The sequence below is a fragment of the Meriones unguiculatus genome, chromosome 18, assembly GCF_030254825.1.
Source record: "Meriones unguiculatus strain TT.TT164.6M chromosome 18, Bangor_MerUng_6.1, whole genome shotgun sequence".
Taxonomy (NCBI): Eukaryota; Metazoa; Chordata; class Mammalia; order Rodentia; family Muridae; genus Meriones; species Meriones unguiculatus.
Genome location: NC_083365.1, coordinates 74,431,520 through 74,446,431, shown reverse-complemented (window position 1 = coordinate 74,446,431; position 14,912 = coordinate 74,431,520). Strand labels below are relative to the sequence as shown.

General features: G+C 40.4%; 1 protein-coding gene across 1 annotated transcript in view; it reads left to right on the top strand.

The window, feature by feature from the left end:
• Dars1 (aspartyl-tRNA synthetase 1) overlaps positions 1 to 14,912 on the top strand; it is a 52,998-nt gene that overhangs the window by 15,451 nt on the left and 22,635 nt on the right. The window contains exon 5 of the mRNA XM_021648615.2: positions 13,537 to 13,639. Within this exon, the coding sequence (XP_021504290.1) occupies positions 13,537 to 13,639 (103 nt within the window). The remainder of the gene's footprint in view (positions 1 to 13,536; positions 13,640 to 14,912) is intronic.

The following is a 14,912-nucleotide window of genomic DNA, read 5'->3' as shown; positions in this document are numbered from 1 at the left end:
AAAAAAGAAGAAAGAAAATTGATTAATTCTTAATACTCATTGAGGGCCGCCTACTAATGGTGGGCAGTCAGTATATGTGACATCTAACAAAAAAGAATTGACATTGTTTGGATCTTTCGGGAATTAAACAAGTAACAGTAACTGATCTGTCAGCCAAAACTTAGCTGGTAGAAGTACTTACAACTAGTTTCCTGAACAGAATGGAGTTAACCAATGTTCCCTATTTGTAAATTAAAGAAAGGCCAGGCTTCGTTGCAGAAACCATAGTCAAGAATAATTTTTCTTTCCTTTTTTATTTTATTTTTTTCCTGTTGCTTTTTTTTTTTAATTCTTTTTAAAATTTATTTATTTACTTTACATCCCAATTGTAGCTCCCTTCCTCCTCTCCTCCTGGTCCTACCCTTTCTCTTCTACCTCTTCCCCCTCCCTTATTCCTTAGAAAAGGGGAGTCGTTCTCCCACACACACACACCAGCCCCCCCTACCACATCAAGTCATATCAGGACTGAGTGCATCCTCTTTCCTTGTGGCCTGGTGAGACGGCCCCGCTGGGGCGATGTGATCATTTTAAAAGCAGGCAGTAAAGCCCATGTTGGAGACAGCCGCCCTCCCCAGCTCCTTACTAGGGAACCTACATGAAGCCCGAGCTGCCCATCAGCTACTGTGTAAGGGCCCTAGGTCCAGTCTATGCATAGTTCTTGGTTGGTACTTCAGTCTTCACAAGCCCTTCTGGGCCCTGGTTAGTTGGGCTGGCCAGTTGATTAAGTCCATGAAGAATACCTGAGTTCAGTCCCTAGAACCCACTGAGAAAAGCCAGGCATGGTGGTGTTTTCTTGTTATACCAACACTGGGAAGGCAGAGACAGGATTCCTGACGCTTATTGATCAACCAAACTATTGTACTAGGCAAGTCCATGAGCATGAGAGACCCTTTCTCGAAACCATGTTAGATGATTTTTGAAGAATCATACCCATGGTTGTCCTCTGACCCCATGGGCATTCATCTACTCACAAACACAAGAAATGAATTTTCTTTGAAGCAGAAGAATGTAGATAAATCTATATTCATAGTTTATAAAGTAGAACTCAATCAAGATCTAGATGGTATTTGTACTTATCAGTTAGGCTGTGAGTTGATTTTGTTTGTGTGTTTGTTTGTTTGTTTGTTTGTTTGTGACAGGGTTTCTCCGTGTAACCCCTGGCTGTCCTGGAACTCACTCTATAGACCCGGGTAGCCTGGAACTCACAAAGATCCTCTTGCCTCTGCCTCCAGAATGCTGGGATTAAAGACATGCACCGCCACCACTACCACTCGGCAGTTGAATTTTTTTTTTAAGCATGTATCTATCTTTTAGTGTGTTAAAAATTAGACTTTCTACAATTAGCAATGTACAGGAAAAGGTAAGCTATTACAGATTATTAAGTCTTTAGTTATATACACAAGTGATGTAGCCAGTTTTAAACAATAGCCTTAGCCCATGGTGCTTAGATTATAATTATATAACTTTTAGCCCTGATATGCTAAAGAATTAAGCCAGTATAATTAATAGTAGGTGTACTGATGGCTTCTCTTACCTTGTGAAAAATGACGAAGACCCTTGGTGATAATTGGTGGTTGTTTTGGGTTGCTTAACAAGACAGTTTTCTTAAGACGCGGTGCAAACTACAGATGAGTTGTAGCACTGGGTTTGGGCTCTCCCTCTCTTTCTCTTTAACTGGAAACACAGCATTGAAATAATTGAGGTTTTTGTTTTTTGTTTTGTTTTGTTTTCCATGAAGGTTCTGATTCTAGGGTAGGGCTCACCCTGTAGCCTCTGTATTGTCTTGCCTCTTCTTGATGTTAGTTCAAAGCTCTATGCAGTATAGGTCTACTTGTTACACTGTCTCTAAGTTATTCAGAGTCAAATTAGAGGAGAAACTTTAAAACTCATTGTGTTAAGCTATAGTGAGTGGCACACCTTTAATCCCAGAACTGTGGATGTCTTGAGTTCAAGGTCAACCTGGACTACACAGTGAGTTGTAGGGCTACACAGTGAGACCCTGTCTCCCAAAAAAACAAAAAAAATAAAATGTAAATATCTATATGTATAAAATTATGCAATAAATGAGATGCATACATAGTCTTGGAAGAGGAGTTAAGTGAAGCATATTTCTGATGTGTCTGTGAGGGATCTGTGGAAGAGATTGACTGGGGAGACAAGCCCCTGGGCAGCCCCCCGCCATGACGGGCTGAAATGCTGAAGCCCACAGCAGACCTCCCCTAAGCCGGCCTAACACTAATGAGCCTGTCTGTTTTATAAAGCGTTAAGTGCTTCCGAAGCAGTCAGCCCATTATTTAAAGGCGTGCTGTGAAAACACCGGAGAAAAGGAGTTGTAACGGAGTTTCTTGTTTGCAACCACAGTTACTTTTTCTGAATAATTCCAGCAATAAAGAATTTAATAGTTATAAAACATGAAACCTTGATGTTGCCAGATAGATCTAATAATCACACATACTTTTGAGAAGGCTTTGGCTTTTCTTTCTTACCAGTATGGCCTTCAGCAGTGTATTTTATAATTTCCCTAGCTCCCATTGCAAGGAATGGGGTGTGAAATCACCCGAGAAGCAGCTGTGTGGTAATGCAGCTGCTGGGGAAAATGCTGCGACTGTGGGCTTAGAGTTCGAAGTAATGGCCTGCCTTCTGCTAAGCCTCTGTAAGCGTCTGCTGGATGACTGGTCTTGTTAGCTGTACTGCCGTGCAAGTCTTTATTGCATAGCTATGGAAGCTAGAACCTCCACAATGGCTGTCTTCCCCCTAGTGAAAATGTTTCTGGAACCTTCAGATATGACCATTCTTTTAAATTATATTTTTTAAAACTTCTAAAATTTTTTTATGTGCATTGGTGTTTTGCTCCTAAGTATGTGTGTTTGAGGTTGTCAGATCCTGGAGTTACAGACAGTTGTGAGCTGCCATGTGGGTGCTGGGAATTGAACCCAGGTCCTCTGGACAAGCAATCAGTGCTCTTAACCGCTGAGCCAGTGCTCCAGCCTTAAATTAGATTTTTTTCTAAAGTAGTACTTAAGACATTGTCAGTTCTGTTGTGTGACATAACATCCCTAAAAATGCACATGAAGCTGTGTGATAAATCATAGCTTATAGGTAACTGAGGTTAATGCTATAATGCTGAGAAACTAGTCAGTGGCAGATTTTGAGGGTAAGAATTTGACTTTTTAAAGGTAGGTTGAACAATTTTACAAATGATGGGTAGAGTTAACAAATACACAGGTAGTAAATATGACACTTTACCTTGAAAAAAATACCAGATTTTCTCATGAAAGAGATGTAGCTTATGCTGTTGTGCAGTAGTTATGGAAGTGGCCTGGAACTGGAGGGGAGATGGACATCAAGTACAAGTAGGCCTGGCTAATAACCAAGGTCACGGGGTGTTAGCAGTTTGTGATTCAAATGCTCGTTCACGTTTGAGGTCACCCATAGTACCACTGGGATCATCTGCCTTGTGTTTCTTCTTGGTGATGTCTAGCATAGACAAATAATGAATTATCTTGTCATTGTTCTGAAACAAGTGTACATTAAAATTGTCTTCCTGAAAAAGGTCTGATCTGTCTGCTAACTACTCCTGTGTGGAATGAGGAAAATAACAGGAGTGGAAGATAGCTTCAGAGTTTGGGGAACTCAGTAGAAATAACCTCGATGCTACCCATCACCCTGTTTCTCACCCAGAACTCCCCTAACTCCGCTGCTTTCTCCTCCTTGTTCTACAGACTTGTGCTTATCTCACACTGAGGGCAGTGGGTAGCATCATGGCATGATCTGTCCCTCAGCTGGGCTGGGCAGTCTTGGGAGTCAAGATTTACAACTTACAGACTTTAGATATTTTCATTAGTTAGTAGAATTCTTGAGAGCCTTTTTTTGAATCCTTTAATTTACAAGTATAATTACACAAGAAAAACTTGGAAAACAATGAGTTCTGCAGAATATGCAGTGGCCTCCTATTAAGATCAAAACAGCACATAGCCAACTTCTAAACCAGTTCTGGGTGTTGTGCTTAAAATGAAAAGCTTACTTATGTTTTTAGCTGACGTTAAAAATTTGAGGACCAATGAAGCATGAAGTGACTGAAAAAAATATTTTGTATGTAGCACATTGTTTGGGGGAAGCCAGCTGCTTAGGGAGTGGGCCAGCTAACAGTTCTGCCAGAATCTGGTTTAGAAAATAACACCCGCAGAAGTATGTTTATAAGGAGAAGGCTGCTTTTAATCCTCGCTCAATTTTCATTTTTTACACGTGAAATGCCTGCGGATGATTTTCCTACAGGAAGAGCACCTGAACACCGTTGGCTTTCTAGGTGTTTCCATTTTGAAGAACTGCAACCCAAAGACACTGAGTAATAAAACATGCTCTCTTATACAACAAAGTGGGAGAAAGAAGGCATTTATATGTTAATTCCATACAGCCCTACGTTTAACCCTATTCCCATTGGCCTCTACCAGGTGGAGGAAAGCTAGGACTCCGCTATTAAAAATACCAAATCAGATAGTTCCAGCTGGGCTTTCCTAATCACTTAAAAGGCAGAATTCAAGGTCACTTTTAATATCTTAAGTAGATAATGATCTTAGCATTTACTTTAGATATTAAATCTGAGCTCCTTGTCTTTTGCCTTATTGACTAAACTGTATTGCTAATTTTGAGCTTTTGAATTTTTTTTTTTTTTTTAAAGAAACATTGATGTTTAATGTGGAGGAAAACCTGTGGCCTGGGATCATCCAGTTTATCAATATTCTCACCCAAAAGTTGGCTCACTAATTAGATTCAGTGCCATAGCAGATCATTTTAATCAAACTGTTGGAAAGATCCATTTTCTTGTGACTGAATGAATAGAAAAATGAGGCAACTGAATGAGTTACACAGGGGAGTTGACACATCTGACTCCACAGGGATTTGAAGGCCAGAATCTTAATTGTGTCTGAGATGGTTGATGGTCTTTCTGTAGATGAAATTTCTCTGAAAGCAGAACATGTCTTCCTGTGCAAGGCTGCTCTTTAACCTCACTTACCTGGTTTTTCAGAGAGTTGAGCAAGAAGGCAGACTTCTTTTTTCTTTTCAAATATTCTTTTTAATTCAGTGTCATTTAAAAGTTACAGAACACTTTGTATTGGCTTATAATTAAGTCTTATAAAGTCAGATTTATTTATTTATTTTTGGTGAGATGCCCTGGAAGCCTAGAGGACAGCAGTTAATAGAAATGCAAGTTTTTGAGTTTAGGGCTGAATTTATAGTAGCAAGTTTAAAGAACTATAACTAAATGGATAGTATAGTGTCAGAGTTTATTGTGTTTGAGACGGTCCCTCTCACTCTGGAGCCCAGGCCAACCTGGAGCTTGCTATGTAGATTAGTCTGACTTCAAAGTCAGAGCTCGCCCTGCCTATGCTTTGGTAGTTTACAAAGTTGAAAATCACTCTTTGTGCTTGTTCGGCATGCTTCTTAAACATTGGGCTGTTTTGATTCTGAAAACATCTTGTTCTCTACATAAATATCTGTATTTGACTTCATTTTTCCTTGTATTAGTCATCGTGGTTAAATGATTTATTGATAGCTGGTGAGTCATAAGTATATTCCTTATTTTCTGATGATTCACCTAGTTACATACTAGTTTTATTTTCTTTGAGATATTTCACCTAAAATAGATTGACTGGTTGATAGGTACGAAGTTCATACCCACCAACCCAATGTAATAGTTTATTACATTAACTATTTGAGCTGTGAAATAGAAAAAAATAGTACTCAGAAGTCTCGCTGACTTAGAAAACGTATGTAGCACCTGCTCTGATCTAGACACTTGGCTGAGTTTAGAAAGAGATTAAACACTGCAGAGATGTGTTAGAAGTTCTCTGGTCAGAGTAGATGCTTATCTAGAGTGGAGGCCCAAAAGAAGCCAAGTATCAACTTGGGTAAGTTGGTGGCTTAAGCTAAGCCTTTTCTTCGTTATTCATTGCTGCTCCAACACTGTACCTACGTGCTTTGATTCTTAATTGGAACAAGTTGGTTATCTGTTAGGGAAGAATGTAGCCCTGTCTATTCAACCTTGAAATTTTGGATAAAGATGTTGCTTTAAAAATTAAGTCTAGAGGCCTGAGTGATAGCTCAGCAGGTAAGAAAACTGGTTATTCTTTTTGATTCCAAGCTACATGGCAGTTCATAACCGTTTGTGATTCTAGTTGTAGGGATCTGACATCCTCTTCTGGCCTCTGTGAGCGCTAGGCACAGGCATGGTACACAGGAAAAGCACCGTGTACATAGCAGTAAATACATAAATAATTTTAAAATAAATCTAGTGCTGGTAATATTTCTCAGTGGGTAAAGCACTTGCCATACCATACAAGCTTAAGGACCTGAATTTGGATCACCTGTGTAAAAACGGGTCGGTAATCCCAGCATTCCTACAGGGAGACAGGAGGGTGAAGACGGGGGAATCCCGGAAGCTCTGGCTTACTAGCCTGACATACAAAGCAAAAAATTACAGAGACCCTGTCTCAGACAAACTAGAGGCAAAGACTGTCTTCTGACCTCGTGAGCACCGTGGTAAGCACTTGCACACACAAAGTTAAGGCTAAATTCTGATGTCAGAAAGTCCCAGAAAAGACTGCTGATCTCTTGTAAAGTTGCCAACATTAAAGCACCAAACTATATCAGTGCTATTGAAGAAGGAATAATACCATTCTTGGACATTGTAAAACTCTTAGCAGCTGGCCCATTACTTGAGTGTCACAAGCTTTAGAGAAATATTGCAGCCCATAAGGTCTTAGGAGTCAAAATGATAATGCCTACCCACCTCTTCAGCACTTGGGAAGTTTAAATGGTGTGGTGTATGCATGTCTAAAGCACATCACACATAACTAGAATAAAAGGAAATGGCTGAGGGATAATGGGGGCAATGTTTTAGAGATTTGCAAAGTAAGATGACTTTTATGAGCTACAAAATAAAACTGTGTTCAGCTTCTTCAGCATTTAAAAAAATACAGATGAATTCAACAAAATACCATGGAATGGTGACATAAAATTTATAAAGCATTCCATGTTCTCTGCAGATGAGAAAAAAATGTGGAAGAGTTATGCACCAAATAGAAAACAGTGACCATAGAAGGATGAAGTTGGATTAGCATTTGAATCTGGATAATAAGTATTGTTTTATAATTAAATAAGTTTTTAAGATTTTTATATTTTATGTGTATGAGTGTATCGCTTGCGTGTTCTTCAGTGCACAGTGTGTGTGCCTGGTGCCCGTGAAGGCCAGAGAATGTGGTGGGTGCTGGGAACTGAACCTGTATCCTCTGTTTAAGGGCTAGGAATGTGGCTCAGTGTTAAGTACAGCACGTCCCCTGCTTGGTGATGAAGCCACAGATTCTAGCCTCTGCACAGCTAGTAAATAGGTTAAAATCCTAAGAACAGTCTATGCCACTTCTGTCGTTCACAGATGGGTGACGTCTAAGCTGGAGGTTTTGTTTGGTTTGATGTTTTTAGATAGGTTATAGGGTTTCATGTTACCCAGACTGTAATTCAGGGTGTCTTTTCACTCACCTCAGTCCTCCTACTTTAGCCTCCTGAGTGCTGGGATTACAGATACTTGCTAACAGCCATCTTAGGTGATTCTTTATACTCCAGAAAGATAATACAGAAAAAATGTATGAATGGAAGGAAGAACGGTAGAAGAGTCAGCTCTTGGCCCTACGGCCTAGCAGTATGAAAGATTAGATGTCTTTCTTCTACGTATGCATGTGTTCTCGTCATCTCCTTGACTAGAGGTGTGTACTGTTTAGTACTTTTTATCTAACTCCTTTGCAGAAATGAAAATTTCATTGTCTACTCCAATGAGAGCCTTTTCATGGAATGTCCGAGGTTTGTTCTTTAGCCCAGTGACATCCAGGGCACAGTGACTCATTGGGGAAAGGAAATTCATTAATCCACCTTTGTGCCTATTCTTCCTTCATTCTTATTTTTTTCTTTCCTCCTTCCTGCTTTTATCTCCTTTCTTTCCTTCTTTCCTTCCCTGTCTACTTCCCTTCAATCAATTTGTATTTTCCTGCTGCTGCTGCTGCTTCTTCTTTTTTTTTTTTAATCTGAAAAGATGAGAAAGTATTTGAATCTTTCTACTGTGTAGGTTTTGGGTAAACACAGGGCCTCTTACAGTGTTGTGTCGCAGAAGGTCATGTCACCTATGGCATTTGATGTCTCTGAAGATCCCAGTCATGAGAAGGGGCTGATGTTGCCACCCTCATGTTCTGGCTCACTGGCAGTTGTATTGTAACCAATTTCAGTTTACTATGCTTAATTAACTGGATTTTTTCTTTTAATTTATGTGTATGTGATATTAATGTTAATCTAAGATTTAGGAACAAAGAAAGGCTATGGCTTAATGGTGATATGTGTATGTGTCAGGTTGACAAGGGGTCAGTTGTCCTGGTTATTTTCTGAAAACAAGCTGGGATCTGGGGGCGGGCACTGAGGCCCTTGTGCTCACAGATGAGCACTAGGGGAACCGGGAATGTTAAAGACACAGCTGTCCCTTCAGCTGGAGGGATGTGTAACCTGTTTCCCACCGAGGGGGCTGGGAGTGCACACTGCACGTGGTTAATAGCCTCATCACCTTTGTGCCATCTGGGTGACTGAGACCACACCAGATCCTCCCCAGACCCTTATCTTGAGCTTGTCAGTCTATAGAACCCGTCTTTATGGAAGGTGTCACATGTGCTTTACAAAGAGTTCCCATATCATCACGACTTAAGCTTTATTGTGCATACAAGATTGAGTTAATTATCACCAGGAAAACTTTCACCAAATTGTTGTCCTTAAATGTCTAAAATAAATTACTCTGTGTCAGATTCCTGAAGTTTGGAGTTTGAACCAACATCAGCTGCTGAGCTAAACTACCTTGTTCCCTCCAACAGAACATTACTCTACTGGTCATGGTGGTCATAGAGACCTGCGGGATCATTTGGGAAGAGGGAGCCTCAATTGAGAAAATGCCCTTACCAGAATGGCCTTTGGGGCTTTCATTTGATTACTGCTGATGATTGATGTGGATGTGCCCAGCCCATTGTGGACTGTGTTGCCTCTGAGCAGGTGGTCATGGGTTGTATAAAGCAAGCAGGCTGAGCAAGCCAGTAAGCAGCACTCCTCCATGAGGAAAGGTCCTTTCTTGGTGAGACTACAACTAAAAGATGAAATAAACCTTTTCTCACCAAATTTGTTTTATTTTGTTTTTGTCATTGTGTTTTTCACAGCAGTAGAAACCTCACTAGGACAGGGAATTATGTTTTAGTAAATTGACCCACAGAAAATGAGTAAGTGGCCTAGCATTGGCAGCACACGCCTGTTATCCTCCCACTCAGGAAACTGAGGACCATGAGCTCAAAGCCAACACAGATTAATTAACAATGCTTTCAGAACAAAACAAGTCATTATAGAAGGCTTTTATAAACTAAATAATGATCCTTTTTGCAGCTTTATCCTATGGAAACTGTTATAACTAAAGTTTTAAGTTGGTGGTTGGCTGTCCCTAGTGAATGGCATGAAATCTGTTTGGCTTATTCCTTAAGATGTGAAGATTGTACTAATTTATCCTATTTACTGAGTGACTAACTATATGGAGAGTCGAGTGGTTGAAAATGAGAGAGGCATAGAATACAATGCAATGACAGTGTGTTTCAGCCTTAATAATAAAAACAGCCGACTTAGCTCTTGAAAAGGTGTGTTTAATTCACTTCATCCATTTCTCCTGCCCTAAAGCCACTCCTGAGAGTTCTTTACTTTCCACCAGGGATTACTCTTCATTACACAGTGTCTGTAAAATGAAAGCTTTCTAGTTATCTGATAGATAAAATCCTTTTTCAAAATGTAGGCAGAGAGGTATGTTTATTTTCAAATGTGGAATTGAAAGCTTTCTAGTCCAATCTGTTTCTGGTAGCAGACTGTCATGTACACCGACTATCTTTATGTGTAAGTCAGTGAAAAATCAAATGGTTAGACTAGGGTTGGGCATAGTGGTATACAAGAGTAATCTCAGATGGAGGCAGAAGGATAAGGAGTTTAAGGGAAGCCTAGGCTACATAGTGAATTAAAAGCCAGTCTGGGCTTTTATGAAGCTATCTCAAAACACCACACCACACTCCTCCAAAAAATAAAAATTATATTGGCGGTAATCCTGTCACTGTGTTGGCTGTGTGTATGCATACACACAGATACACAGAAAATTACCAGCTTTTTATAGGTTCTACTAGCAAGTTTTAGAGTTAGTCCTTTGTTATAAATGAGTTTTCTTGTTTTGTTTTGTTTTTGGTGGGGTTTTCCTTGTGAAATTTATTCAGTTCTGCAGATGGGTAAGTAAAGGCATAAATTTTGATGTATAAAGATATTAGAAACTGATTATCCAAAATTTAAAGAACATCTGTGAATGAAAAATTAGGTCAGACTGGAGAGATGGCTCAGAGATTAAGACCTGTCTGTGCTTCCACAAGTCGTCCTGAGTTCAGTTCCCAGCAACCACATGGTGGCTCATAACCATCTATGAGATATGGTGCCCTCTACTGGCCTGCAGGCATACATGCAGGCAGAATATTATTATTATTATTATTATTATTATTATTATTATTATTATTATGTGTAAATAATACATAAATCTTTAAAAAATAGGAAAGCTAAACATGACTGCTCCTGGGTATGGTGGAGGAGAAGGTTGATTATAGACACATGGGATAAGAGCTCGTGCTCTACAGAAGCCCTGGGTTCAGTTCCCACTGCATGCACGGCAGTTTCCAACCATCCGCAACTCTGCCTCTTCTGGCCTCTTCAGGCACCATGCACACGGTACACATACATGCATACAGGCAAAACACTCATATACACAGATGAATCTTAAAAAGGAAATATAAAAAGTGGAGATTAGGCCAGCAAGGTGGTCTGGCAAGGAAAGGTAGTTGTTGCCAAGCCTGACAGTGAGAGTTTGATCCTTTGTACCCACATGGTTAGGTGAAAGAACTGACTTCCCCAAGTTGTCATCTGACTTCTACACTCATGCTATGGTATGTGCTGAATCCTTATATGGTTCCAGGTATTTGGCCTGACTGGGGAGGTGAGGAAATGAAGAAAAACAAAGACAGGGACGGAGAAAAGCTTGGATTGGGTGGCCTGGACTCTGAGGGAGAAAATTCAGTGTGCCGGTAATTCAGCATGTTTATTTTATCGAGGTAAACAGCAAGGCAGGTATTTCGTACAGTTCAATCAAGGCAGGGTTTATAGTATACAGCTGGATCAAGAAGAGGTTTAGCTACTCTTAGGAGGAGTCTCTGTAGGGGAGCAGTCTTTAGGCAGGAAACACCTAGTGGGGGGTAAGCTGTGGTGAACATTTTCTTTACACATTGCCAGCATCTGCTCATGGCCCAGAGGAACACTTGGCCAGTTTTTCCATGAGCCTGAGGCGTTAGGGTCCCGGACACGACTGTGCTGATGTCAGCAAACACGCATTACTTAGGACTTAGCCAGAGCTTCCTACAGGTTTACATGTGTCACACACACACAGGCACACAATGTAAGTCAATGTGTTTTTTTTGTTTTGTTTTGTTTTTGTTTTTGTTTTTTTTTTTAAGCAGTATTACTTGTCATGGTGTCACACACCTTTAATTCCAACTCCCGGGAGGCAGAAGCAGGGAGATCTCTGAGTTCAAGGCCAATCAGGGCTACTTGGTAAGTTCTAAGCCATCCAGGTCTATGTAATGAAACCCTGTCTCCAACAAAAGGGACAGTGTGTAACTTACCTAGCTTTGAAGAAGGCTCTGCTAACAGAAGGTTCCAAGGATTATTAAAGACCTCTACATGGGAGCCAGGGGGAGCAAACCCGAGGAACCACAGGCTTAGGGAAGACAGGAAGACTGATCGGCACGATGGTTGGAGTGGGCTTGGTGTCCAGTGCACTGTTCTGATCAGGAAGGAAAAACTAACAAGTCCCGAATCATCCCTTCAGGCATTAGGTTGGCTCCCGTATGGGGCAGCAGTTCGAAGATGGAGTGACACGACACTGTCAGTGTCAGGAAATGCTTGTAATAGTCAAAAGAAGCCCCTGATCACAGGTTTAGAGGGAACAACCTGCTTTTTGGGTTTTAGAGTCAGGGTTCCTCTGTGTAGCCCTGGCTGTCTTAGACTTGCTTTGTAGACCAGGCTGGCCTTGAACTCACAGAGATCCATCTGCCTCTGCCTTCCTGAGTGCTGGAATTACAGGCGTGTGCCACCACACATGGCTCACCACCTACTTTTTAGTTACACATTTTGATTTTTCTTTAGCTAGGTATTCAGTGATGTCTGTGGTATAGGATACTTAACAGTACCACATGTACTGTTAATTCTTTTTTGATTTTTCAAGAGAGGGTTTTTCTATGTAGCCCTGCCTGGCTTTCCTGGAACTCACTCTAGACCCAGTTGGCCTCGAACTCAGATCCTCCTGCCTCTGCCTCCTAAGTGCTAAGATTAAAGGCTTGCCTCAGGACCACTGTCTGGCTTACTAACTGTTTTAAAAGGTAGTTGTTGACAGACTCCTAGGCAGTATGCAGATTACCTTGTAGCTCACTGGTACTCTGGTGTAAAGGTAGCGGTACGTGGTTTATAGGGTGTCTAGTAACACCACAGCTGCTGAAGATGCAATCTGTATCAAAATGAAGGAAACTTCAATGACTACTGAATCTTGCATTTTTCAACATACACATTGTCACATTCCATCATAGAAGAATATGTTTTAAAAAAATCCTAGTTTATATGGGAATCATGATTTCAGATTATACCTTTTCTTGGTTATATATGAAATAATTGGAAAATGATTGGGTATGTAATAGAAAACGTAATAAAGTTCTGCTTCGGAGCTTCGGTGCCCGATGTTCACAACTTAGGTTTGTTAAAGGACAGCCCAGAGATGCAGATATTTATACTTCCATTACGTGTCACACAAGCATTCCTAAAGTTTGAGTGCTCAGCCAGGCTGTCAGTCATAATCCCGGTGAGCATTAGGACAAGGCCATGAAGGTGTCATTGCAAAGCAGTACTCTAATATTCTTAGCACTTGGAAAACTTGGTTGGCCTTCTTCTATCATTTAATTCCATTACATAACAGTAATTGCATTTATTGAGGCCAGTGTTTCTTATAGGAAATGCTGATCTTAGTGAATCTCAAGTAGAAGAAGGGAGGGGTTCGTTAATAATTCAGAGACTTTACTATGTTTCACAATTCGCTTGGTCCTATTGCTTTTTATGCCCCAAGTCTTTTATAAATGGTTACAAAACTGTGGCATCTTTAACAAAAAGTCATCTTTTTAAAGAACTCTCACAAGGTATACTGTGTAATAGCTTGTTTTAAATAGATTGAAGAGGCTGCCTTTATCAAAAGTGTCTCCTGCAATAAAGTATGGTTTGACCTATTCTGCTACTTAAATACCAAATGAATTCTGACACCTCTGATGAGATTATTGAAGTTGAAGTTGTTTTTTTTTCCTTTGACAGCATCAACAAAGAAAGTATTATTGACGTAGAAGGCATTGTGAGAAAAGTAAATCAGAAAATTGGAAGCTGTACACAGCAAGATGTTGAATTGCATGTCCAGAAGGTAACTCACTTTATAATACAGTGTCAACTGGAGGCACAGTTTAGTGTGCATGGCACCCTGGGTTTGACCCCCCAGCACCACAACAAAAGAATAAGAGGGAAACAGATAACATTATGGGTAGATTTGAATAATAAGTCAAATCTGTATGTTCTTTTTTTCTCAAGACAGAGTTTCTCTGTGTAGCTTTGGCTGCCCTGCAACTCATTCTGTAGACCAGGCTGGCCTCACAGAGATCCACATGCATGGCTCTGTGTGTTCTTAATAGTTGTAGCTGGGCACAGTGGGTGCATACCTTTAACCCCAGTTCTCTGTGAGTTTGAGGCCAGCCTGTTCTACATAGCAAGACCCTGTCTCGGAAAAACAAACAAACAAACCAAATCAACAACAACAAATTGATAAAAAAATTCTGAGGTTTATGTTAATTACTGAATCAGTTAGTTTGTGCTGTGGGACCCACTTAATAGGAAAGAACCAACTTTTAAAAATGGTCCTTTGAGGAGCTGGAGAGAAGGCTCAGAGGTTAAGAGCACTGGCTGTTCTTCCAAAGGCTCTGAGTTCAATTCCCAGCAACCACATGGTGGCTCATAACCATGCGATATGATGCCCTCTTCTGGTGTGCAGGCAGAACACTGTATAAATAATAAATAAATCTTTTTTTTTTTTTAATGGTCCCTTGACCTCCACTTTTGTCCTGTGGTATGAGCGTTAAGTATTCATATGTGTGAACACAGTCATATAAATAAATGTTCATTTGTTTGAGTAGTTTTCAAAGCCGGGTAGTTCCTTCCCTCCCTCTACTTTAGGGATCTGAAGCCAGAAGGAGTGCGCACAAGCGCACAGACCCTCCACAGAAGGGGCGGGGTGGTGTCCTCAGGAACATGCATCAGAAAGAACAGTTTGGCAGATTCAGAGATCTGTAGCCACTGATTGGGGAATGAAGTTAAATTTAGTGGGAGTTCAGTGTCAGGGAACTGTATTTGCTGAGCCTACCTGACACATTATTTTGTTCTTTGTTGGGTCTACTGATGAAGTCCATTTATATTGACAAAGGGTACACCACCACTCTCTTCCAACTGATGTTTTTAGTACCTTACTAAAGAAAACTTAAAAACTAAAAAAACTTGGGTTTTTGTTTCTTGTTTTTATGATTCTTACTGGAAAAGATCTGTCTCAATGGCAGAACACACATCTCACATCAAAAGTACCAATAATAAATATTTGTCTTAGGGACTTACAAGTTTTGCCATAATAATAATAATATAGTATCTTACAA